Here is a 24,660-nt window from a genome sequence, read left to right on the forward strand (position 1 = left end):
CAATAGAGATAACATTGATTCAACTAGACCAATCATCTACATGGTTTCGGGTGTCAAGGGGTCTATAAATCTCGCATTGCACGTGAGTATTGACTGGTCAGTGCTTTTGTCATTGAACTTTTGAACACAGGAGTACCAGACAAAAAAGACCTACACACTGTTGAATCCTTTGAAGAATAACCTTTTCCATCCATGCACGCTAACGTACGGGAAAGTAAAGACGCATGCTGCTCACAGAAACACACTTTTGCCTTTGTGAGCAGTTCTTGCTTCTTCGAAGCTATGTGTGTATCCGCGCGCTTGGTTGTCAGTGTGCCGTGAAACTGGCAGTGTTGATCACTTCCTGATAACAGTTTTGACCCCCCCAGCCCCTAAAAAAAAACCAAAGCAAGGCACCAGTGACTTGAGCCGTGTGACAATATTCACGTGACCAACACTTACAACAGGGACACTGTGGTGAGCATCAGTGTGAGCACCAGTCAGGCCCCCTTCTTCCTGTTGGAGAGAAATGCAGAACACAGGATACCATCAGTGAAATTGTTTGAAACCATCAACAAACTGAAAAAAACAAAAACAAACAAACAAACAAAAAAACACCCAAAAAAACAAAACAACAACAAAAAACAAACAAACAAACCCCAACTACAACAAACCCCTGGAACATGGCATACTATCAGGAACTGTTCTATGCCTACCACCTGCTGGAAGACGATGAGGTGAAGCCTGTGTACCTCACTCCAAGCTTACTGACAGGACCCGGCATTCCCCGCCACGCCCAGCAGATCAACATGTTCAACCACCACCGTTTGACCAATACCGTCGCCATCCACCAACCCACAGGCCGTGTGATCACGGGGGGCAGGGGTATGGTCAAGGTGTGGGACATCAGCCAGCCAGGCAGGAAAGGACCTATAACAGAACAGGACTATTGCGGCCCGCCAGGCGACAGTGAAACCATTAACCTGAGGATTTTGGACAATGGGCAGAGCATGCTCACGTCAGGCACAACTCTCTACCTGTGGGACCTGTCTCCGCTTCTTCAATTGAAAGCCGTACTGCCGGCCCCAACAAAGATGGGTCTCGGCCTGGCCACCAGTCCTGATGAAAAGCTGGCCTTTGTCACCTGCACTGACGGGGAAGTTTTTGTCATGGACATACACAATAAATGTGTGATCATGCGGTTCCAAGGCCACAACGTGAGTGCCTCGAGTGTGGACACTTTTCCTGACGGCAACAGCTTTTGTACAGGGAGCTTTGACAACCAGGTGCGGTTGTGGGATTTTAGGCAGTGCAGGTGTGTTAGGGAGTACCAGTTTCCCGCCCCGGTTCACAGCCTGAGGTACCGCCCCATTGAGAACTGGCTGGCTGTGGGCTTGGGGAATGGCAGTATCGAGATCCTCAACCTGAGTGGAGGTGAAAAGTACCGGCTGATCCTGCACGATGGTTTCGTGCTGTCTATCAGGTTCATCTCCAACGGTAAGTGTTTTTTGTCCACGAGTTCTGACCGACAAGTCATTTCCTGGAGGGCGCCATATGGGGCTTGCCTTTTCAAGACCTCGGAGGAATCTACTGTGATGTGCTGTGACATTTCACACGACGACAACTTCTTTGTCGTGGGCTCCAAGGAGAAAGCCATGATGTACGAGATTCTTTACTGACCCTCTGAGGGAAACGTGAAATGGTCAATTCGCCAGAAAAACCAAGATTTTCTTTGCTTTGTATGCATGTGTTGCGGTGAGGCTGTGAAGAGAACTGTAATGTTTGAAGTCCTCAACTGACCCTTCTCAGAACAAAATGTGATGATCAGGTCGCCAGAAAGACCTAGAATTATTTGCTTTGTGCGCACGTATTGTGAGGATGTGAAGGTTTTGTGTTTGGAGTTCCCAAAGCCCTTCTGGTGCACGTTGGCCAACGGCAGACAAGGCGGGGTGGGGGGGGTGGGGGTGGGGGTGTAATCTAAAAAAGCAATAACAACAAAAGATCTAAAACTGAGAGGGGGCGTGTGTGTGTGTGTGTGTGTGTGTGTGTGTGAAGGTATCGTTAAGTAAACCTTTTTCTTTGAAAACCATCAGAACTGTGTGGATTATTTGATGTGTGTTCTCGGTGTAACTGACGCCTGTTTCAGCCTGTTAAAGAAAACGCACGGTTATTCAAGTTTCCAATGTTGGTTCATTGAATATTCGTATCGAGGGACTCTGGTTCTCCCCCCCTCCCCTCACCACCTCCTCCCCACCAGAAAATGTCCTCGTCGTACTTTCAGTTTACAGACTGCCACCAGTGTGTTAGCACAGAACTCCTACTCAGGACACATACATGTACCACTAATCAGTGGTTACTGTAATTTATGTCGTTCTACTGTTGGTAACTCCGGTGATTTTTCACCCTCCTAACCAGCTGTGAAAAAATGTCTGTGGTCTCATACGTCACGTCAGCTTTTTGAGAACTTAAATGTCTGTCATTTTCTTCCCAGAGTGATCCGAACAACAGATGATGTTACTGTCAAGGGAAAAAGAAATTATGACCAGCCGCCGTGGCGAAGTGGTTAGCGTCGCGGACTGACGGCTGGGAGGACGCGGGTTCGAATCCCAGCGGAGGTGGGTTTTTCGGCCCGTGGCCGGCTCCTACCCAGAGTTGAGTGTGCTGTGGGCTTAAATGGGGAGACTGGGACCACACAGTCGAGTGTCATCCACTTCAAGGATGCGTCTTTGGGTGTGTTGCTCTAATTACCTGACCAACACTGCAAGTGTCTGTATCTCTCGGGCCTGGTTAACGCCGGGATATCATTATGACAGGAAGCGTAGAGTACAGCCTTGTCACGCAGTCCCAAACCAAAATGGACCTCCACAACAACATCGTCATCCTCCTTCATCGTCATCAATATAAACAAAATAGTCTCAAAGTCTGTGGCCTTTCATGCCCTGCTCTCATGGTGACCTCAATTTCGATACCCCTCCACTTACGTGCTTGGGGTGAGTCCTGTCAATGTCGTCAGATTCATGGGGGCTGTTGTTTGAGGGACGTGGTGGCGGTCTCCACTCTGGGAGGGACGCTCACTCAGTCTGGCTCCGCGACTAAGCCATTATTGTCGTTAGTAGGGGGCTTAGTAGGTGGTGTCCTAAGTACGTTAAAACAGAACAGGCACCACTGAACACAACCGAAGTGACTCAGCAGCAGTGCAGGGTCTCCTCTCGTGTGTGGCCTCCTGGCGACCTAACATCGATGGTTCCCTGTGGACTGCCGACGCTGGAACTGCGACGGACGAACCCGGGTGTGGCCGTGTATGGGGGAATCTAAATGAGCGGCGTGGGAGTAATGCCACTGAAACGGTGCAGATGATGGGGCAGCAAAAAAAAAAAAAAAAAAAAAAAAAAAAAAAAGAAGAAATTATGGTGTTTAAAAATATTTTTTTTTTTATAGTTCATGGGATCAGAGTGCTTTTTCACAGAGCTTGCTTCGACAAAGCGTAGTCTTGTCTGTTTCTCATAGTTTGGATTTATATCAAATCTGAGCATCTCTAACTGAAAGTCTGTGTCTTCTTTCTATTGTAGTTAAACTACATTTTCAAGACATTATTGGTTTGAAATATCCATCTGGAAATCTAGCATTTTCTGTTTGTGCAATTCATGCTGAAAGTTTTCAAGACATTGTAGAAAATGGATGTTATGTGTATTTGTCATTTTTCATTGGGTGAGCGAAAAAAACCCCACCAAGTAAAGAAAACTAATCTGTTCTGTTCCAGTTCCTGTGCTGTGTTCTGTTCTGGTTAATAACGTGAGGGCAGAAGTCAAGAGTATCATATCCAGTTTCGGACTGTAGTTGTAAAGAAATGAGTTCTGAAAATGTTGCCATTTTTCAGTAAGATGTGAATGAAACAAAACTTGATTACTTTGTATAACTTTGTTAAATAAATGAAATAAAATATAATGTTCTGTCCATTATACGAATGAATGAATTGAACCAATACAATAACGTTATGAAAGAAGACATTTGGACAATGTTGAGCACTTCAACCTCTTTCAATATGTGAGTGTAGAAATGTTTCGTGAATATTATGTCATGTTTCATTGTGAAGGAGAAAATGTTCATGTGTATTTTGTCTTGTTTCACTATCTAAATGAACCGAAGAATTTGATGTTTTGTCTTGTTTATATATGTGATTGGAAGAAAAAAAAGGTGCCATGCACATGTTCAGTAAATGATTTTCAGTTTAACATGTTAGCCTTGGTTTGGAGTCGGTGTTTGGCTGGTCTGCAAATGTAATACATTTCAACAAGTGCCGACAGTACATGTATGATTTTTATTCTCTGTCAGTGTCATTTAAAAAGGCAATAATCAAGAGGCAACACCGACGGCATCAAGATCATTGGCCAGTCTCCCAAGACAGCATGAATATGGAAAATGTTTTCTCCCCTGTATGTGCTTTCGGAAGTGCCAAAATCCGAAGTCTGTGATTCAAGTAAAATGCGACCCACATTCCCCACACAGCTTTCCTCCCTGTTAAATGGACACTGCATCGTCTGATGCAAGTTGTATGAAAGACATTTCAGTGGTTTTCGAGAAACTACTGCGCATACTACTGAGTATACACACACACACACACACACAGAACTTCGCGAATTTCATGAAATATTTGTAAAAAGCATGACCGTATGCAACGAAACTTTCACTCTGCAAATCACTGCCAGTATATACTCTTAAATGATCAAAACCGCATCTATGTTAAACAAATGACATGTCACGTTTAATGCATACTATAGTTGGCATGGCTAAATTTGCTTTCCCATCCCCCCCGCCCCCCCCAAAAAAAACAAACAAAAAAAAAACAAACAAAAAAAACCCCCAACAACCCAAAACCAGAAGACCGTTCAAAAGAAGTATGACTTTCAGTCTAGGTGCAACAACGTATATAAAATCGTGATCAAATGTCGGCATGACGTTCACTCCGATGTTTAGTCCTGCAGTGTTTCACTGACCAAAGATCACCTCGACCCACAAGAACTTATTACTCCGGCTAAAAAATTATCTTACTTGATACTAGTTCTGTTTAACAGAATTAACCATCACCAACGTATGGTTTTATCATCAAATTTAATTTGCGGAAAATAGTAAACGCTGACAACTGGAAATAGGGTGTACATGAGAAGCACCAAATATGAAACAGTGCCTTTTATGAACCACTCAAACGATGGTCCCTTCAGGAGGAAGTTTCGAAAATCCAGCAGTAGAGCAAACAAGAGTTATCTCCAGTGATCATTGGTCAGCCGCAGCCGACATGCCGACATTAATTTTTATCACGATTTCATATAAAACCTTTCGTTCAATGGAAAACGAACAAATAAAACTCGTGTTGTTTGGAAAACTGCATTGAAATACCTTTAACCATTTCTGCTCAGAATGTATGGCGAGACTTCAGCTTCAAATACAGTTTTGGAGACACAAAACGACGGGCAGATGTTTACCGCTCATCCTACTGTCAGCAATGAAGAGAGGCCGTTGTATGTAATTGAGACGTTGCCAACTGTACGCACGTTTGGTAGAAAGCACAGTCTGTATAAATATAAGCTCTGAAACAACAGCTAAGTGTTAGTCTGTATGAATATAAGTTCTTAAACAACACAGTTAAATGTTTCGGTTTCTATACTATTTGATAATTTTTTAATCACATATTTTGAGAAGCAATGTAACTGAAATGTACAAAACAATTCCGAAGTGTTGAAGCCAAAGAAGTTTCAACAAGCTGTTGTCTCAAACAGAACGGCAACACATGATGAGCGAATTCGGGAAAACAGAGCTAGACCGTGGAATATAATGATACAAAGATAGATCTACAAATTATTCCGAGACGCGGAGATTCTGTTTATCTTCCAAGAAGAATGCTGAGGTGTCGAGGATGACGTCAAATTATTTGTGTTACATGGCACAGGATGACGTTAGTTGCATCACGTTGGTACTCAAGTTTGCATGGACCAGAGAGCGCAGTGATGCTTGTCTGCTGTCCGCTTTCCGTTGGACACCCTTAGGCATTCTCTTTGAACAGCAGGCGGTTTTCTGCACTGCCTAGGAACAATCTGAAAGACAGAAGCAGCATGGAACGGTAAAAATGATGGTAATCAACACAGCTGATAAAACAATGGTACGTTTTTATATCAAATAATCAAATAAGTGTGGGGTCAAAACAAAGATGTGAACAAATTGATTTGAATGTCCACCCCAGGCATGAAAAATACAGTGTCCGTTCACTGTTTTTTCTTTATTTATTTGGTTGATTTAAACTATTTCTTTATTTGGTTGATTTAAACTATTTCCTTCTTCAACCTTTTCCACTCCTATTTCATTTTTCTCCTTTTTCTCCAGTATTCCTTGTGACCCCGGTGCACTTGGTAATAAAGACATATTCTAGTCTATTCTTTTACATAATGAACTAAACGCCAGTCACTCGGGAAAACATCCAAAACAACCAACGTGTGCCCCATTTGGGGCATGTTTGGGATTGATCAGTTACTCTCTTTATAACCATTTACATATGTGTGTGTGTGTGTGTGTGTGTGTGTGTGTGTGTGTGTGTGTACACGCGCTTGCTTCCCAACAATTCAACGAATCTATTCAACCCTTACAGGCTTAACACTGATGCTGTGCCTTCATCAAAATAAGAGCTTTTTTTTTCAATGTGAATTCAGTCCTCACTCCCCCCCACCCCTCCCCCGTTCCAACCCCCGCGTCCCCCGCCCAAGTTTTTGCACAGCAATCCAAAGCGTGAGATGTCTACTGACCTGTACCATAGCGTAGCCATGAGGGAACCAAGCAATGGTCCTACCCAGTACACGTAATGGTAAGTCCAGTAGGCAGAGGTCGTGTAACTGATGAACACTGCTGGCCCGAAGCTACGGGCTGGGTTCATGGAAGCACCTGTCAACAAACACCTGAAACCAAAGGAGGTAATAACGGGTCCTTGAAGAAGGTGATTACCTCACTGTCATGAGTTACATGTTTTAGTTTTGTCAATGTGGCACCACAGCGTTCTGACAAGTCCACATTCGCTAAACCAGACTTACAGCATAACCCAACGCGCTCAGTCAGGCCTTGAGTGCATGCATGCATATAAGTAAATAGATAAATAAACATTTGAATAAACATTATATTTTGTTTTGTGTGTGAGTGTGTTGTACGCGCGCGCGCGCGTGTGTGTATGTCAAAAAGAATTTCTTCTTAACTAGAGGACAACGCTAATGTTGCCATGGGTTCTTTTTCATTTCGCCCAGTACGTGCCGCACACTGGACCTTGGTTTATAGTCTCATCCGAATGACTAGACGCTCAATTTGCTTTTCAAGTCAAATTCGGCTGAAACAGCGAGACCGGGATTCGAACCCAGACCTTCACGGACACTGTACTGGCCGATAAACGTTTTAAACAGTTTGCCACCTTCTTACCTACACCTCACGGGTGTCTATGGTTTGTCATCATTCTGTTTGGATTCTTTAAACATACAAATATAAATATACCTACTTCTGCGAAGATGGCAGTTTAGTGAGGAAGATAGTAACGGATTTGATTCCGTTCTCTCTCCCTCTCTCTATTTCCCTCCGACTATCAGTTAAAATAAAGAAGTTTATTGTGTGTAACTGTTTTTTTTTCCCTTCTGAACCCCCTATCCCACACATACACCAACAGCAGCAGCACCACTACCACCATCCTCGACAACCACGGTCCACCACATTTACACACATCACCACCACCACCACCACCGTCATCCCCGCCGCCGCCGCCACCACCACCGACAACCTCAGCCCCATCACCACCACCACCACCACACATGCACACACATACAAGCATACACCACTCACCCCACCCCCACCGCCACACCACACACACATCACCACCACCTCTAGACAACCTAGGTCCAATCACACACACACACACACAATGGAGTGATGGCCTAGAGGTAACGCGTCCGCTAGGAAGCGAGAGAATCTGAGCGCACTGGTTCGAATCCCGGCAGAGTCGCCAGTATTTTCTCCCCCTCCACTAGACCTTGAGAGGTGGTCTGGACGCTAGTCATCCGGATGAGACGATAAACCGAGGTCCCGTGTGCAGCAAGCACTTAGCACACGTAAAAGAGCCCACGGCAACAAAAGGATTGTCCCTGGCAAAATTCTGTAGAAAAATCCGCTTCGATAGGAAAACATAAAAAAACTGCAGGCAAGAAAGAAAGGAAAAAAAGGGTGGCACTGTCAGTGTAACGAGGCGCTCTCCCTGGGGAGAGCAGCCCGAATTTCACACATGAGAAATCTGCTGTGACAAAAAAGAGTAATACAATATAATACAAACACACACACAAGGACACCCCCCACCACCACCACAAAGACCACCAACACTACCACCTACAAAATAATCGAGGCTACCACCACAACCACCACACACACAAACACACACACACCATTACTACCACCCACCCACCTACCCGGCCAGGACGCCCAGGATGATGGCAAAGCCGATGGCGATGGGTGCCAGGGCAGCCTTGGTCCTGGGGTCAATGGCTGTCATCAGCACGGTCAGCACGAGCACTGTGGTCAACACCATCTCGCACAGGATGCCCTGACCCGCCGTCACGCCGGGGGCCAATGTCTGGGCCCCGCCCCCGATAGCCACGTACATGTCCGACGGTATGATGGCCTGGGCACAGACTGAGCGTGGTCATCATCATCATCATCGTCCATGGGCGGATTTGGCAAGTCACTGGATCTTGACTCCACCCGCCCCCACCCACCCGTTCCTGATGCTATGATCGAGAACTCCACTGAAGTATTTATAGTAAGATTGGTGTTTGGATCACTTGCCATGAGGGTGGGTGATAGTTCGCTGCCACTTCAGTTTCGTCCCCCGTGGACTCGTGCGTGCGTGCGTGCGTGCGTGCGTGCGTGTGTGTGTGTGTGTGTGTGTGTGTGTGTGTGTGTGTGTGTTGGGTGGTGGGGGTGGGGTTCTATGTGTATTCTTGTATTTAAAAAAAAAGCCGTTGCATCTCTCTCTCTCTCTCTCGCAGGAACGCATATACACACGCGCGCGCGCACGCACATACACACTTTCTCTCTCTGTTCATGCGATCACTCAAGTGGTTTATGTCGCGTGGCCACCTGGCTGCCCCATAACATGCCACCAACGCACATGAACCACCGTGGCATGCACATTCGATCTGGGGTCGCCTGTCCTCGCGTTGTGTCAGCTGACATGTTGATGGCCTCAGACAACAGCTGACGAACCTCCATGGCTCAGCTTCCGCTGGAGCAAGGCATCAAACCCATCATAGAGATCTCACCAGTCTTTGAATTGTTGTGGGGACCGAGGCACAGCACATATATTACTTCGCGGAAGAGGAGGGAGCAAGTTTATGTAATGACATTTTGACAACATATAAGTTTGTCTCTCTCTGTTCCCCTGAAAACGGTCATTCACGTAAAAGCCCACTCGTGTACATACGAGTGAATGCAGGAGTTGCAGCCCACGAACGAAGAAGTCTCTTTCTGCATCATTCTCCCAACACCCCTCCTCTCTGTGTGAGTGTGAGGCTTGTACGTGATGTGTGTGTGTGTGTGTGTGTGTGTGTGTGTGTGTGTGTGTGTGTGCAAGCGTGCGCAAGTGAGTGCGTGCATATGTATGTGTGGGCAGTTTAGTAGGAGAGCTCAGTCTCTTGTGCATGGCTATACATACAGTAAGTACAGCAAGATCCAAACACTGCAACAACACCAACAGCGAGGGATGCCAACATTTTTCTCTGTGTGTTTGCGTATGCTTTACCCAAGAATTCGTAGTTTTAAAATTAATCAGTGAATACTGCCGCGACAAACCCATCAACATCATGACAGGTGCACGCAATCAGTTTACAGTGTCAACACGACACTTTCCCCACTCTTACCAAACTGTCGGCCAAATCGCAAAGAAATATATCTTTACAGACCACAACTAGGGCAAAATGATAAAAGGTTTTGTGGCAAGAGAAAAAAAGAGAGAGTAAATACTGGCTTTTCATATGAAGAGTTGCTGCGGTTCAGTTTCTGATCGAACCAAATATAAAAATCAATGAACGTATGTCACCTTTCTACTGTACTGTTTATGTATTTATATCACTGGACTTCGCCATGAATTAGTCAAGCTTCATAATCATCCACGATTACTGTACACTATTTCATCACAGACAACAATGACCAGTTGAGATACTGAGACCAAAGTAGCCATGTTAGTATTAGAGTAGAATGGATTCGACAGACCAACACACACTTACGCACATGCACACCATCTCTCCGTCTCCCTGCATTTGTAAATCATTACAAGAAGCTGGGCAACAAAGATTTATTTCAACCAGCCGCCGTGGCGAAGTGGTTAGCGTCGCGGACTGACGGCTGGGAGGACGCGGGTTCGAATCCCAGCAGAGGTGGGTTTTTCGGCCCGTGGCCGGCTCCTACCCAGAGTTGAGTGTGCTGTGGGCTTAAATGGGGAGACTGGGACCACACAGTCGAGTGTCATCCACTTCAAGGATGCGTCTTTGGGTGTGTTGCTCTAATTACCTGACCAACACTGCAAGTGTCTGTATCTCTCGGGCCTGGTTAACACTGGGATATCATTATGACAGGAAGCGTAGAGTACAGCCTTGTCACGTAGTCCCAAACCAAAATGGACCTCCATAGCAACATCGTCATCATCATCGTCATCCTCCTCCTCCTTCATCGTCATCAATATAAACAAAATAGTCTCAAAGTCTGTGGCCTTTCATGCCCTGCTCTCATGGTGACCTCAGTTTCGATACCCCTCCACTTCCGTGCTTGGGGTGAGTCCTGTCAATGTCGTCAGTGTCGGCAGATTCATGGGGGGCTGTTGACTGAGGGACGTGGTGGCGGTCTCCACTCTGGGAGGGACGCTCACTCAGTCTGGCTCCGCGACTAAGCCATTATTGTCGTTAGTAGGGGTCTTAGTAGGTGGTGTCCTAAGTACGTTAAAACAGAACAGGCACCACTGAACACCACCGAAGTGACTCAGCAGCAGTGCAGGGTCTCCTCTGGTGTGTGGCCTCCTGGCGACCTAACATCGATGGTTCCCTGTGGACTGCCGACGCTGGAACTGCAACGGACGAACCCGGGTGTTGCCGTGTATGGGGGAATCTAAATGAGCGGCGTGGGAGTAATGCCACTGAAACGGTGCAGATGATGGGGCGGAAAAAAAAAAATTCAGCTCCAGGTGGTCTTGAATTGAAATGTATTGCTTCCGCTGGCAGCCCAAATATCACTGCTCAAGAAAGCACGTGCTTTACGTAATCTGACAGCATCGTTCAACCCGACTGATGAAAAAGAGCTTTGATTTTCGAGGAGCAGTTTATCCATTCTTGGGGTAACATGAAAAAATAAAAGATTACTTGTGATAAAAGATGGAAAAATGATGTGACTTTTGGCCGATTGCCTTGGACATGCATTAAGTAATGAGACTGTATGACTGTGTCCGATTGTGGATCGCTGGTTTACAGGGATGAGTTCGTCAGAACTCTTGTGATTCGCACAAGGAAGAGAATCTGTTTTCATACGCGGCCTTCTCATAAAGCATGTGTTGTGACGCAGGAGTTGCGAAGCAATAAACTGTCGTTGTACACTGGACAATGTTTGATTGTTCACCAGACTTGAACCCCGCTGACCAGTAGTGGGACATGCTTGAGAGTCGTCCTCAAAGCCTTCCATTTCAACTTCTGGAGGATGAGTCGACGGCTGGACATGCTCAATAACTCAGTTCCACACGGCAGCTAGCCAGGATTCCAGTGATGTCACTGGTGGACACACTCGATGTTAGTTCACACAAATGCATCTGACTGGAACGTGTTTCACTGTCATATAAGCCAGATTCAGTGTTTGAAACCCAAATTTAATTACATTGTTTATTGCCCGGTCGTCCGCAAAGGGCCATCAATGGTGCTTGAAAACGTAAAAATAAACAAGCAACCAACCAACAAAAAGAAGATTCAGTTGTAGGTGAACCACATTCAACGTGTGGGCACTTTGTTGTAGCATTATTATCATTGTCATTATTCTCATTATCACTCACCCGTGCTATGCCAGCGCCAAGGAGCCCACCGGCCATCTGAGCAAAGAAGTAGATCAGGCCAGTCACAGGCCGTGTTGCGCCCGTCAGCACAGCAGCTAGTGTCACTGCTGGGTTAAAGTGTCCCCCACTGCAACCACACCAAAGTTAATGTGGCCCCGGCTGCAACCACACCAAAGTTAAAGTGGCCCCCGCTGCAACCACACCAAAGTTAATGTGGCCCCCACTGCAACCACACCAAAGTTAATGTGGCCCCGGCTGCAACCACACCAAAGTTAAAGTGGCCCCCACTGCAACCACACCAAAGTTAATGTGCCCCCCACTGCAACCACACCAAAGTTAATGTGGCCCCGGCTGCAACCACACCAAAGTTAAAGTGGCCCCCGCTGCAACCACACCAAAGTTAATGTGGCCCCCACTGCAACCACACCAAAGTTCAAGTGGCCCCCGCTGCAACCACACCAAAGTTAATGTGGCCCCCGCTGCAATCACACCAAAGTTAATGTGGCCCCCGCTGAAACCACACCAAAGTTAATGTGGCCCCCGCTGCAACCACACCAAAGTTAATGTGGCCCCCGCTGCAACCACACCAAACTTACTGAGGCCCCCGCTGAAACCACACCAAAGTTAATGTGGCCCCCGCTGAAACCACACCAAAGTTAATGAGGCCCCCGCTGCAACCACACCAAAGTTAATGTGGCCCCCGCTGAAACCACACCAAAGTTAATGTGGCCCCCGCTGAAACCACACCAAAGTTAAAGTGCCCCCCACTGCAACCACACATAAGTTGAAATGTCCCCCGCTGCAACCACACATAAGTTGAAATGTCCCCCGCTGCAACCACGCCCAAGTTAATGTGCTCCCACAACCCCCCTGCAACAACACCAAAGTTAATGTGGCCCCCGCTGCAACCACGCCTAAGTGCAACTACACCAAAGTTAAAGTGCTGCAAACACATCAACTTTCAAATCACAAAACAAATATAGAGAACTTGTATGGTCTAAATGTATGGAGTTTATTTACACCCAAAAAGCTAACAAAATCGAAAACAAAGCAAAAAACAACAACAAAAACAACAACCTCAATTCTTATAGTCTAACGAAAGTAAAGGACTCACATTTTTAAAAAGCAAAAACTCCAACTGCGCAATAACAAAACAAATATAAAGACTTTCATGTTTCTAATTATGTGAGGTTTGTTCACAGCAAATACCACACACACACACACACACACACGCACGCACGCACACACACACCTTTAAAAGTCTCACAAAAACCAGACTTGTTTGCTCTTAATGTTCTGTTGGTTTTTGGATGTAGTAAAGGACTCACAAACAAACGTTGTTGGGATTTATTTAGAAGTTTTGTCAAACCATTTCACGTCTTCTGGAGAATGAGAAGAATGAAAAAAGCTGGATAACAATAACGAAATCCACTATTAAAAATCGCACTCTCATGCACAAAAATCTTCAAACACATTATGGACATTTCAAGAAAAAAAGAACAAACAAATAAATGACTGAAATTGTGTGGTTTCTAGTTTTAGACGTGCGAACACAAATTATGGGTTCTCTTCTGGACCCCCCGTCCCCCTTCTCCCCTTTAGTACAGATCTTAGATGTGGACTCCTGCCAAGAAAAACTTTTACAAATTAATAATGTGGAACATCAAACGGTCACTCTCTAAAAGACAAAGGCACACCGTTCAAAACATTGCTCAATGCTTGTAATGTATGCCTTTGTCTTGTTTGGCAAGACAGCAGCTATGAAAACATCACTCACCACCGTGAATACAACTGACACAGTACGACCTTCGCAGCTGCTACTACTATATATTCTTCCAACCATAAAAGGCCTGCCACCTGTCTACTACAGAAGATTTGCCACGATACGTCTATGACACTACTATACATACTGCTGTCGAACTACTGTGTTAGGCTGTGTTAATCGAACACTGATTAGGCTCTTTTCAACACAACCGTTACTTTTTTTGTGCTGTTGTTGCTTCAGGTTTTGTATACATCAGCCACAGTATATTACTATCCCTGGACTCGGACTGCTCTTGCCGGAGGACCGATCTTATGTTGATGCTGCTGTTGCTACTATTACCGCTGCTCCGTGTTGCTACTGTTTCTGTTGCTGTTGGTGACTACAGCGCATAGTATTCCTGCCGCCGTTGCTTTCATTACTGCCGCTTTTCAGTGCTTATTAACATTACTGCTGCTATTATGATTGATTAGTAACGTACACGCTGCTGCGTGATGCTAACTGCTGCTGTTGTTGCAAGTATTACATTTTTGCTGCTGCTACTCCTACAAGCACCATTCTCGTGGAAACTAAGTTTTATTCTTCTTCTCCGCTGCTATTTCTGTGTGACCACGACCACTGTAATCACCCTCACTCAACTACGACTGAAAAGCGACTACGTATCATTTCATTTTTCATTTTATTTTGCCGCATTTGCACATCAGTTTCGAATAGTGAATTTCTGAACAAGCCTGCGTATAGACAATAAATCTCTTGATTCTTAAGACTTCATGTTTGCTAATGAACAAAACATTCAAACTAAACGCCTGGATGATCAACTGACCTGACAGAATACGTGCATGTACCGGAATGTGTGTAGGTACAAGAAACCAATCTTTATTCTTGGGTCTTGTTTCAAGCCAACCAAAATATGTTCAAACTGCAAGCCGCCTGGATGACAAACCTGATCGACTGTACCGACATGTGTATAGATTCTTCTTTTTCTTCTTCGTTTGTGGGCTGCAACTCCCACGTTCACGAGTGGGCTTTTGATTCTTGAGTATTGGCGCTAGCTTAACACAATACTGATGTCAGTCCCCGCAATTAAAAGCCCGCATCAAAAGCATTAACTGACCTGACGGAAAATAACGGACTGGGTATATGTATAAACCAGTCTTGATTCTGGGTTCTCTGTGCTAGTGAAACACAATACGTTCAAACTAAAAGCCTGGATGACAGCCTGGCAGAATTGTACAGTATTGTGTTGCATTGGAATATACCAGCCTGTGTATAGACAATAAGCCAATCTCGGTTCTACTTGAGTCTTGGTAAGAGCCACACACAACAGCCTATGTTGTTCTAGCTGTAAACACAACAGCCGATGTTCCAACAAAAAGTCTGTACTGACGCATAAATAGCATGTAGTATTGCATTGCATTGGAATACACCAGTCTGTGTGTAAACAATAGACCAATTTTGATTCTACTTGTGTCTTGGTAAGAGCTAAACACAACAGCCCATGCTCCAACAAAAAGTCTGAATTATTGCACCTATTGGTTACATTTCCACAGTTTGTGGAACGAAAAATGGAAGATGCAAGATGGTGACACGTTCGTGTAGTGATTGAATACGCATCAAAAAGGAGTAAAATAACGTACAAAATAAGAGTATCCACTGAAAATGGGTTCCAACATGTAGTAATGGTTATATCGTTACAAACATGCACAAAAATTACCGGTAGAATTGGTGCAATAATTTAGGATGCTAAAAAAGGACTTTTACCAAAAGGTCTGCAGTGATGACCACATACCTGATGGAGCCAAAGGACGTGACCAGCAGCACAATGGCCAGCCCGTGTCCGAGGGCGACACCCGGCCCGGAGAAGGGCACCACGTCGGGGGCAGCCTGGGCCCCCGACATCAGCACACTCAGACAACCCACACTCACGAACACCGCCACCCCGAAAAACTCTGCCAGCATAGGTCGCACGTACGCCTCGTACTTGTCGTGGATTTCGGAGCCTTGGTTGATAAGTTTAGTTTCTTCTTCATTCGACATTTTTTTTTTAATTCAAGAAAAGGTTAGGCCAATATCTAAGTTTTATTGTTTTGTTTGTTTTTTTCACTTTCCTTTTCTTTCTTGTAAGTTCCGAGAGCCCGTCTGAGTGCACCGCCCAAAGCAGACGACAATGTCCCCAACCGTTTCGAAAATTCCCGACTTCTTTGTTGTTATAATAGGCCTAAGTAAATGAATAGTCAGAAGCGGCTGAGGTAAAAGTTGATGTTTTTTTTTTCTCTCCAACTTCGAGGTGTGTCGACTGCTGGTGCCCCCCGTGTTTGTTTTGTGTATCCGCGAAACTGCCGCACTGAACAAAAAAGTGATATTGGTCGACTCGCTGCAACAGTGTGCTTTGCCTGCCTGCGTGGATCGGTCCAATGTTGATTTTCTCCACCTCTCGACCAATCAGAGAGCAGAGGCATAAAATTGTTGAAAGCTCATTGGCTGTAAGAAGCATCAGTCGGTCTTATTCCTGTGCGTTTTCGTTTCATTTTTAAAGGTCCCAAAACACGCGGATGTGTTTTCTGGTGCACTGATAAAATGCTTTGAAATGCGTGTGAGCATATTTGTGAGAGGAAGGCTATGTTCGTTACTAGAAATGCAGACTCTATTGGAACCTGCTACCTTTCAAGTCACGTTATCTGATGTAATATGAGCATGCTCAAACACATACATATATCCTGAGAACAACGTAGATGTTTAAGTGGCACATTTCTCAGCTGCAGACATCGAACACTTGTATTCATACTTTGAATAGTCACACGCCATTACGTCACGTGTGCCACAAACCTTTTAGGCCTCAATTTTCCACACTGGCACACACACACACACACACACACACACACAGGGAGAGAGAGAGAGAGTCCTTACACTTAAACACTCAACTAAGATTTTGACTCGAATAAAAACAAAATATAAAAGAATCATACCTCGAAGGCAAATGATCAAATAAAATAACTTGAGAATTTTTTTTAATGGACCACGTAGCCTATACGAACTTCCACGCGCACGCACACACGCACGCAGACATCAATTAGAATAAGATAACAATGAGAGTGGACCATATATGGCGAACTGATGCGTATTCACACATGGCGCATACACCCCCCCCCCACTCGCCGCCCGGCCCCCTCCACCCCGAACACCCCCTTCCCCGCGTGCGCGCGCGAACACACACACGGCACACACACACACACACACACACACACACAGATGTAATTGCGCACTGCACCAATTTGCTGTGTGGGGTCAGCTGCCAGGAACAGCTGTGGCAGAACCACTGAGATATATATACATCTAATATATGTCTATGTGCATAACCCAGTGTGGGAAATCCCCATTCCTTACATCTCTATCAGGAATTGGAATTAACTGCCAGAACCAGCTGTGTCGTCAGGTAGGTTCCCTTGACACATTCGAGGGTGTCAAAATGTTAGATTCAACCATCGGATCAGGAAAGAGCAGGTTTTACCCCCATCCCAGTCTCTGTCTGTCTGTCTCTGTCTGGAGTGTTGGCCTAGAGGTAACTCGTCCGCCAAGGAAGCGAGAGAACTGAATTTGAGCGCACTGGTTCGAATCACACCGGCAGTCGCCAGTATTTTCTCCTCCTCCACTAGACCTTGAGTGGTGGTCTGGACACTATACATTTGAATGAGACGATAAACCGAGGTCCTGTGTGCAGCCGGCATGCATTTAGCGCACGTACAAGAACCCACGGCAACAAATGGGTTGTCCCTGGCTAAATTCTGTAGAAAAATCCACTTCGGTAAGAAAACAAATGAAATTGCAGGCAGAAAAAAGTACAGTCAGTGTTGCGACGCGCTCTTCATGGGGAGAGCAGCCCGAGTTTCACACAGAGAAATCTGTTGTGACAAAAAGAGTAAGAAGAGTACTAAAGAGTCTCAAATAGTGGGAGAAGCTTTCCACACACACACACGCACACACACTGACGTGGGCTACAGGCGCCATCCTCTGTCTACATACATTCACACCCAGGCATTCACGCTACACGCATTCACACCCATGCTGACAAGTCTTGTGCCACCTTAAAAGTGTGTGTGACAGAGTAACAGCCAAATTACATTAACAACCGGCAATAAATGTTCCATGTGGTGTAATATAATATAACCATTCATTAATGATGAAATAAAACCCCATGAATATTTCCGAGTTGTTAATAATGATGGAGGCGATACTGATGAAAGAGAGAGAGAGAGAGTTTGCATGGCTTAAAACTGAAAAGGTATGAAAGGTCTATGGACAGGCGTTTATAAAAAGATGTGTTTTCAGACCAGTTTTGAAAGATTGAAATGAAGGAGAGTGGCGAAGATCGTGAGCTAAACTGTTCCAGACATATGGAACTGAATAAGAAAAGGAAGAATCACCGAAGGATCGGGTTTTAACACGGGGAGCAAGTAGTCACCGTGAATCGGAAGATGATCTGAGTTGTCGTGGGGTGTGTGTAGGTTTGAATCAGATACTCAGGAGCAACACCCAAAATGGAGTTAACTCACTCAGTACGGCCAGCCCTCTCTTCTCCTCTACACAAAGACCCCTCGGATGTCCAGTGGGTGTCTCAATGACCCAACCTTTAGCTTCCGTCGTCAGAATTGTGGAATTCTTGGTCAACATTCGCCTCTTCAGTATAAGGGCCTTCCGCTTGCAATATTTTGATGGTGGTAATTGGGGTGAAACGCTGTTAACGTCGTCTCTTTCGCCGTTCGTATGGAGGGAATTAAAGGTGAGAATTGCAACTTTGTACCGAATGTGGGAAGAAATTGGTAACTGAATCTGGCATGGTTGTTGAGAATGACCTCATCTCTGCCGCCGCACTGGGGCAGGGACAATCTTTGACCTGTCGATTATGGCCATTTCATTTCATGGCTGCAGACAGCTCGGGCTGAGTGTTCTTTTTTGTGTGCTAAATATGACTGAATTTTCATGAGTGTGTATTGTATTTTGTGTTTTTATGAGTTTAAATAACGTTTGATTTTGCATTTAAAAGCCGGCGAGTTTGCATGACTTTTCAAAGTTTAAAGCCGTATTTTTGGAAGGCGTATAAGCCAGCCTGACTGGCACCACATCTCTTTAGAAAAAAATCAGCTTTAGAAAACAAACAGGTATAAAAAATTCAAAAACATTTACTCACTTGTCAACACTAAAGAGACAGTTATTGAATAGATTGTTAAGAACTTGGTAAACAGTTGTAGATGGATGCAATCATCTATAGTGCCCTATATTCTTCTTGTTTCTCCTGTTATTCTGGTATTTGTTGGCGATTCGCATTGTTTATGATTAGCCATGGGCAAACTGATGAATAACAAGCAAAAACAATTTTTTCGGATTTTTTTTTTAATATTCATTTTGAGGCAGAGGGTATGTCTGTTTGTTAAGGATTTAAAAACTAATGCTATATTCTTTATTTTACCTTTTTTATGGGTTAACTGAAGTGATGTTTTATCTCATTTGATTATCTTCTGAAGATATGTTCTTTGAAAAACAGGAATTGGCAAGAAATTTGTAAAGTAAGGTGATTTCAAATTGGTACTGGCTACATGCGTGTGCTTAATTCATACCTGGAGGACTAAATGTGTATTAACGTCCACAGCATTTCTGCGCACCGGCACTACTTCAGATCAGTCGATGTTACCTGTAAATCCAACATGCACTTGTGTGTGTGTGTGTGTGTGTGTGTGTGTGTGTGTGTGTGTGTGTGTGTGTGCGCGCGCGTGTGCATGCGTGTATGTATGTGTGTGTGTGTGCGTGTGTGTGTGCATGTGTGTAAAAAACAGTAAATATTTGCGTTAGACATACACACGGGCACCGGCACACACACACACACACATATATATATATATATATATATATATTCTATCTATCTATCTATCTAACTACACACGCAGGAGACAAGAGACAGAGTGAATGAGAGGAAGTGAAACAGTACAAACGAAAATCAAAAATCAATATACAAATATTTTTTTTCCAATGTTATTATTGACATCATTTATGGTTTGCCAGTCATACATAATCATGTGTTTCAAAGAAAACAAAAAACACAGAATCTCTGTTGCATAAATACATGTATATATCACTGAAGCTTCAAAGAACATATGCATGTTACATTGTTGATAAATATACACAGTCTTCATCTCTCACCTTCCCATGTTATCAAAGTGCAAACACTAAAAAGGAACCAAGGCCAATTGTTTGTGTTGACAGTGTAATACTGTTAAGCCATTTATATACCAACGATGTGGGGCTCTTTGTATGTAATGACAATTAAAGGCTAATGTTACTGGTTGAGCACAAAAAGCCATTTATGTACTTTGATAAGAGATGTTCTGAGACTGAAGAGCTATGTGTGTGTGCTAACAGAGTGAAGTCAACAAGCTATCATTATTATTATTATTATTGATACTAGTAGGCGCCTATACTCGGTCGGACACCAAACTCATAGCATCTTACAGAATTATTTGCATAACATGCTGAAGTGTGTGTTGTGCGTAGAAGATGAGGGATCATTCGTGTTGACAGTGTAAGGCGTTCACATGGAGACTGTAACACAGTATACCATATGTTGACATTGTGAAGACACTTGAAACACTGTGTGTTTAAATTGTAGGCATCAAAGGTATTTATTTGTCTGCTTAATTTTGTGTTAAAACTGTTAAATAAATGAGTGTGCTTACCGATCAATGCGAACCACATATTTCAATAACAATGCCTTCTTGATATTGTAAGGCCAGTTACTGTATGTGGTAAACAAAGAAATATATGTGAGAGGAGAATGCAGGCATTTGTGAGTGTGTTGGTGCTCTGAGGCTACTGTTTTTTTTAAATATATTTATTTATTTATTATATTATTATTATTTAGTTAGTTATTTAGTTATATATTTATTTTATTATTATTATTATTTTTTTGTACGCTTATAGTTGACTTCATCAAGTTTTTGCGCCTTATACATATTACTAGTAGTAGTAGTAGTTCTTTTTTTTATGTATTTATTTATTTTATTTTATTTATCTTTAAAAATTATTTATTTATTTTTATTATTTTTTATTTTATTATTATTTTTTTTTTTATATTATTATTATTTTTTTCTCAAGGCCTGAATAAGCGCATTGGGTTACGCTGCTGGTCAGGCATCTGTTTGGCAGATGTGGTGTAGCGTATATGGATTTGTCTGAACGCAGTGACGCCTCCTTGAGCTACTGAAACTGAAAACTGGTGAGATTGTAAGGATGTTTGTGGGAGTCAGGACTGTAAGGGTAATGGTAATCAGATATTGTCAGACCAATACACATTGAGCTGAGACCATGAAGTCAGTTTTGTTTTGACACTTTTGGATGATAAAACCTAAAAAGTGTGCAGACATTGTGATAAGGCAATAAGATTCAAAACTGTAAAGATAAGTGTGTATGAAGACACTCAGGCAGGACTGTTACATTCAATTCAGGTTAAGGCTAGGCTGTGACAATTTAAGGCTGAGCATAGCCTGGGGTTGGCATGGTAAAGGTGAAAAATCTTATGAGTTAATTGAGTGTTGAAACTGTTTAAAAACTGTCAGCCCATTTTTGTGTGTTTAAAAATCTAAGTTCTATTGAATGTTCTGAGACAAAGGGTAAATATATCAGAGCAGATGCCAATGGTTGAACAATGTTCAAGCTGCTGAGGCAATGTTATATTGCAAATAAAAGTAGTTTTGAGCAGGCATATTGACTTTTTGCCAAGACAAACTCATGGATAAAAGGACAAATTAAATACTTATTATATTTGATTATTTTGTTATTATGAACAAATTAATAAAACAGTCACTGAGATAGAAAAGTTGTTGAGTTTGTGTGGACCTGAGCTCTTCTTTTTTCTTTTAAAGAAAAACATTGGTACACATGTATATTCATGTATACAAGGAAGTGTGTGTTCTGTGTGCAATGTACATGTGTGTGTGTATGTGTGTGTGTGTGTGTGTGTGTGTGTTTGTGTACATATGCATGTTTCTGTGTGAGTTCATGCATGCAAATATGTGCATCTGTGTGTATGTGTGTGTGATTATGGAGCATGCATACATGTTTATATTCAGGCAGGCATGCGTCTGTGTGTGCATATGCATCTGATCTATGCGAAACTTCGAAAACCACAGAAACTTTATAAGATCACTGATAACTGGAAATGACAACAGAAGATTTCAATCAGGTATGTAAATATTATATACTTCAAGAATTCAGAAAAAAAAAATTCCCCAGAACCCCCCACCCCCAAAACAATTATTTAAAAAAAGAAAAAAAAGAAAAAAAGAAAGAAAAACATTATACAAATCAAATCAAAAAAGAAAACAAAACCAGAAAGGTTTCTTCATTTCTTCTCAAAAAGTTAACCAAAAAAAAAAAAAAAAAAAAAAAAAGATTGGAGTAAAACAAAATACGCAGCAGTAAACATGGTCAGTGTTTTTCAGTTACTCATATCACAGTCAGTGTGGTTAATCACCACTACCAAACCTAGAATGGGAATACTTTTGCTTCATCTTAGCTGTTGTCATTTGTTCATTTGTTTTTTGTGTTTTGTTTTTGTGTGTGTCTGCTGAACTGCCCCTCTGACCCCAACTGAAGAATGAACCAGAATTAGAATATCTGAAATAGGGACAAAACTTGGAATTACATAATTCCTTGACCTGAAGGAGAATGAAATCATTCTAATAATAAGTCTCACCAGCATACCTCAAGATATCTCCCTCTTCCATGCATAAAGATTCAAGTAAATATATTTATCTTAAAAAAAAAATATAATAAAAAAGAACAGGGTAGTGGAGGGGCAGCTTTTTCCACAACCGTTTCCATCACCTGATTAGATTGCAAAGTATTTTTTATATTACTGTTTAAGTTGTCAAAAAGAATTAAATTGTCAAAAAGAATTATCTACAATAATTCTGAACAAAAGTACAATTCTTTATTTTTTCCCCCTCTTGCAAAAGAAGAAGAAGAAGAAGAAAAAAACAGAAGAAAGTTCCTGTTCAGATGAGCATCCTGTACACAAGATGTGTCTTGAGGGGAGATGGTTCTCCACTCAGAGAAATAAGTATTGTCCATGTTGCTTTGGTCTGTTTGAGGATTTGCTGCCAGTGGGAAAAGAGGTGAGGTGAAGTCAGGTCAGGTCAGGATCTGCGGAGGCAGGGTCAAGGTCAGGGTCAGGAGTTGTTCAGCGTCATGGCAGCACCGTGGGTGTGGGTAGAGACAGGGGAGGTGGGCAGATTAACTCTTCTCTTGCTCAGTGTCTCCCTCCTTCTCCCCATCACCTGACGGACAAGAGAGAAAAAAAAGTCGTGCACATTTAGTGGTGGTAACAGTGCTGCTTCCCAAATGGTCAAATGGCCTCTTGACCACAGATATCAACATCATATGTCAAACATGGAATATCCAGCATGTTACTTCATTCACTTTCTCTTTTTCATCTATTTATCAATCTGTTGCTGTTAGTTCATGTCACAACAAACCTGAGCAATTACAATAATTCCTGTTGATATTGGGAACAGCTTGACGCAAACATTTTACCATAATTTGTTTTGAATGAGCAGTTCTCTTTAACGCTGCAATAGCTTTCAGAAAGAAAAAGATATTCCCCAGCTATGCCAAAAAAAGGAAAAAGGAGGAAAAGAAACTCTCACATTCATTTTTTCCAGGTGTCTGCTCCTTCTGAAGAGTTTCTTCAACCAGCTCAAATTAAACAGTTAAAAAAAACCACACACACAAAAAACTACACCCCCCAAAAAAAACAACTAATAAAAACAACAGCAGCATGAAGGTTACCTGAATAGTACATATTCTCTCCAGTTTGAGCTGGAATGAAAAGACTCAATGATTTAGCTGACACCTGGTATGAACTGTGCAACATTTGATATTTCATTTTATTTGTTATCTTATCTTTTCGTTTACATATTCATTTTCAGAAATAGGATTATGAATCATATTCTCAAGGACAGCATTTTGTTTTTTTTTAGCATTCATGTGAACAGCATCATATTAATATTCATGGCTATAGGAGAATGTGCCATCAAAATGTTATGTTAACAACAAAATGTTAGTATTATTCCTTTCTGTGTGTCTAAAAACCTGGATATTGCAATTCATACTTAAAATGGACAACCTCTTCAAACTCTTGCCAAATACTGTCTTCATAGGCAGACACATCAGATAGGTTTCAACTGTCCAAAACTTACCATACCAGTGTCACTGAAAGACAGAAACAGGGACATGTAATCCACATAACTACCAGTGTAAATGAAATAACTGAAAATCAAAGCCATCCTTTAGACATGGAATTTGAGAGTTAATAAATCATCTAAAATAGTAATACTGGTGTCTTGGTGATGTCACATATATGCAATAATAAGATGCAAAAAAATCTGCACTTGTTCAGACTCTGTTCTCATCCTTCTTTTTTAGCAGCAGTTTTTCTGCCCCATCTGACAACTTCCAACATCAAAAAGTGACAAATATGGCCCACGCCCCCTCCATTTTTCCACCATTCGGGTGGTATCAGTGATAGTATTTTATCTCCCCTTCACCCCCTTCTCATCAGTGGCAGCACATCAAACTGCAAATAGCTTTGGTTCAGAAACTGCCTCCCCCTTATCGGCCCCCCTCTCCAAACTCCCTCATCCATACCTCTCCTGACCATCAGTAAATGACAGGAACACATGTGCAATCACACATCAAAAGAACATATTTACTGTCACAAAACACAGAACACCTGAGAAAATACACACAAAAACAGCCAATTTCTACAAGCACA

General features: G+C 42.9%; 2 protein-coding genes and 1 pseudogene across 4 annotated transcripts in view; 1 reads left to right on the forward strand and 2 right to left on the reverse strand.

Moving 5' to 3' along the window:
• The first annotated feature begins 662 nt into the window (after nt 1-662).
• On the forward strand, nt 663-1,658 carry LOC143291860 (transducin-like enhancer protein 4 pseudogene; annotated as a pseudogene).
• Nucleotides 1,659-4,844: 3,186 nt separating this feature from the next.
• LOC143293154 (aquaporin-8-like) lies at nt 4,845-16,203 on the reverse strand. Its single transcript, XM_076604070.1, has 5 exons — nt 15,628-16,203; nt 12,077-12,203; nt 8,460-8,671; nt 6,771-6,920; nt 4,845-6,068 (listed from the first exon to the last, which is right to left on the reverse strand). The coding sequence occupies exons 1-5, from the start codon at nt 15,873-15,875 to the stop codon at nt 6,017-6,019; spliced, it is 789 nt and encodes a 262-aa protein (XP_076460185.1). The 5' UTR covers nt 15,876-16,203; the 3' UTR covers nt 4,845-6,016.
• A 4,904-nt stretch (nt 16,204-21,107) lies between these two features.
• LOC143292397 (outer dynein arm-docking complex subunit 4-like) overlaps nt 21,108-24,660 on the reverse strand; it is a 32,150-nt gene continuing 28,597 nt past the window's right edge. For all 3 annotated transcript variants that reach the window (XM_076602630.1, XM_076602629.1, XM_076602628.1), the window contains one exon: nt 21,108-23,164. In XM_076602630.1, the coding sequence (XP_076458745.1) occupies nt 23,121-23,164 (44 nt within the window). In that variant the 3' untranslated portion in view covers nt 21,108-23,120. The remainder of the gene's footprint in view (nt 23,165-24,660) is intronic.

This window comes from Babylonia areolata, chromosome 18 (assembly GCF_041734735.1).
Source record: "Babylonia areolata isolate BAREFJ2019XMU chromosome 18, ASM4173473v1, whole genome shotgun sequence".
Classification (NCBI taxonomy): domain Eukaryota; kingdom Metazoa; phylum Mollusca; class Gastropoda; order Neogastropoda; family Buccinidae; genus Babylonia; species Babylonia areolata.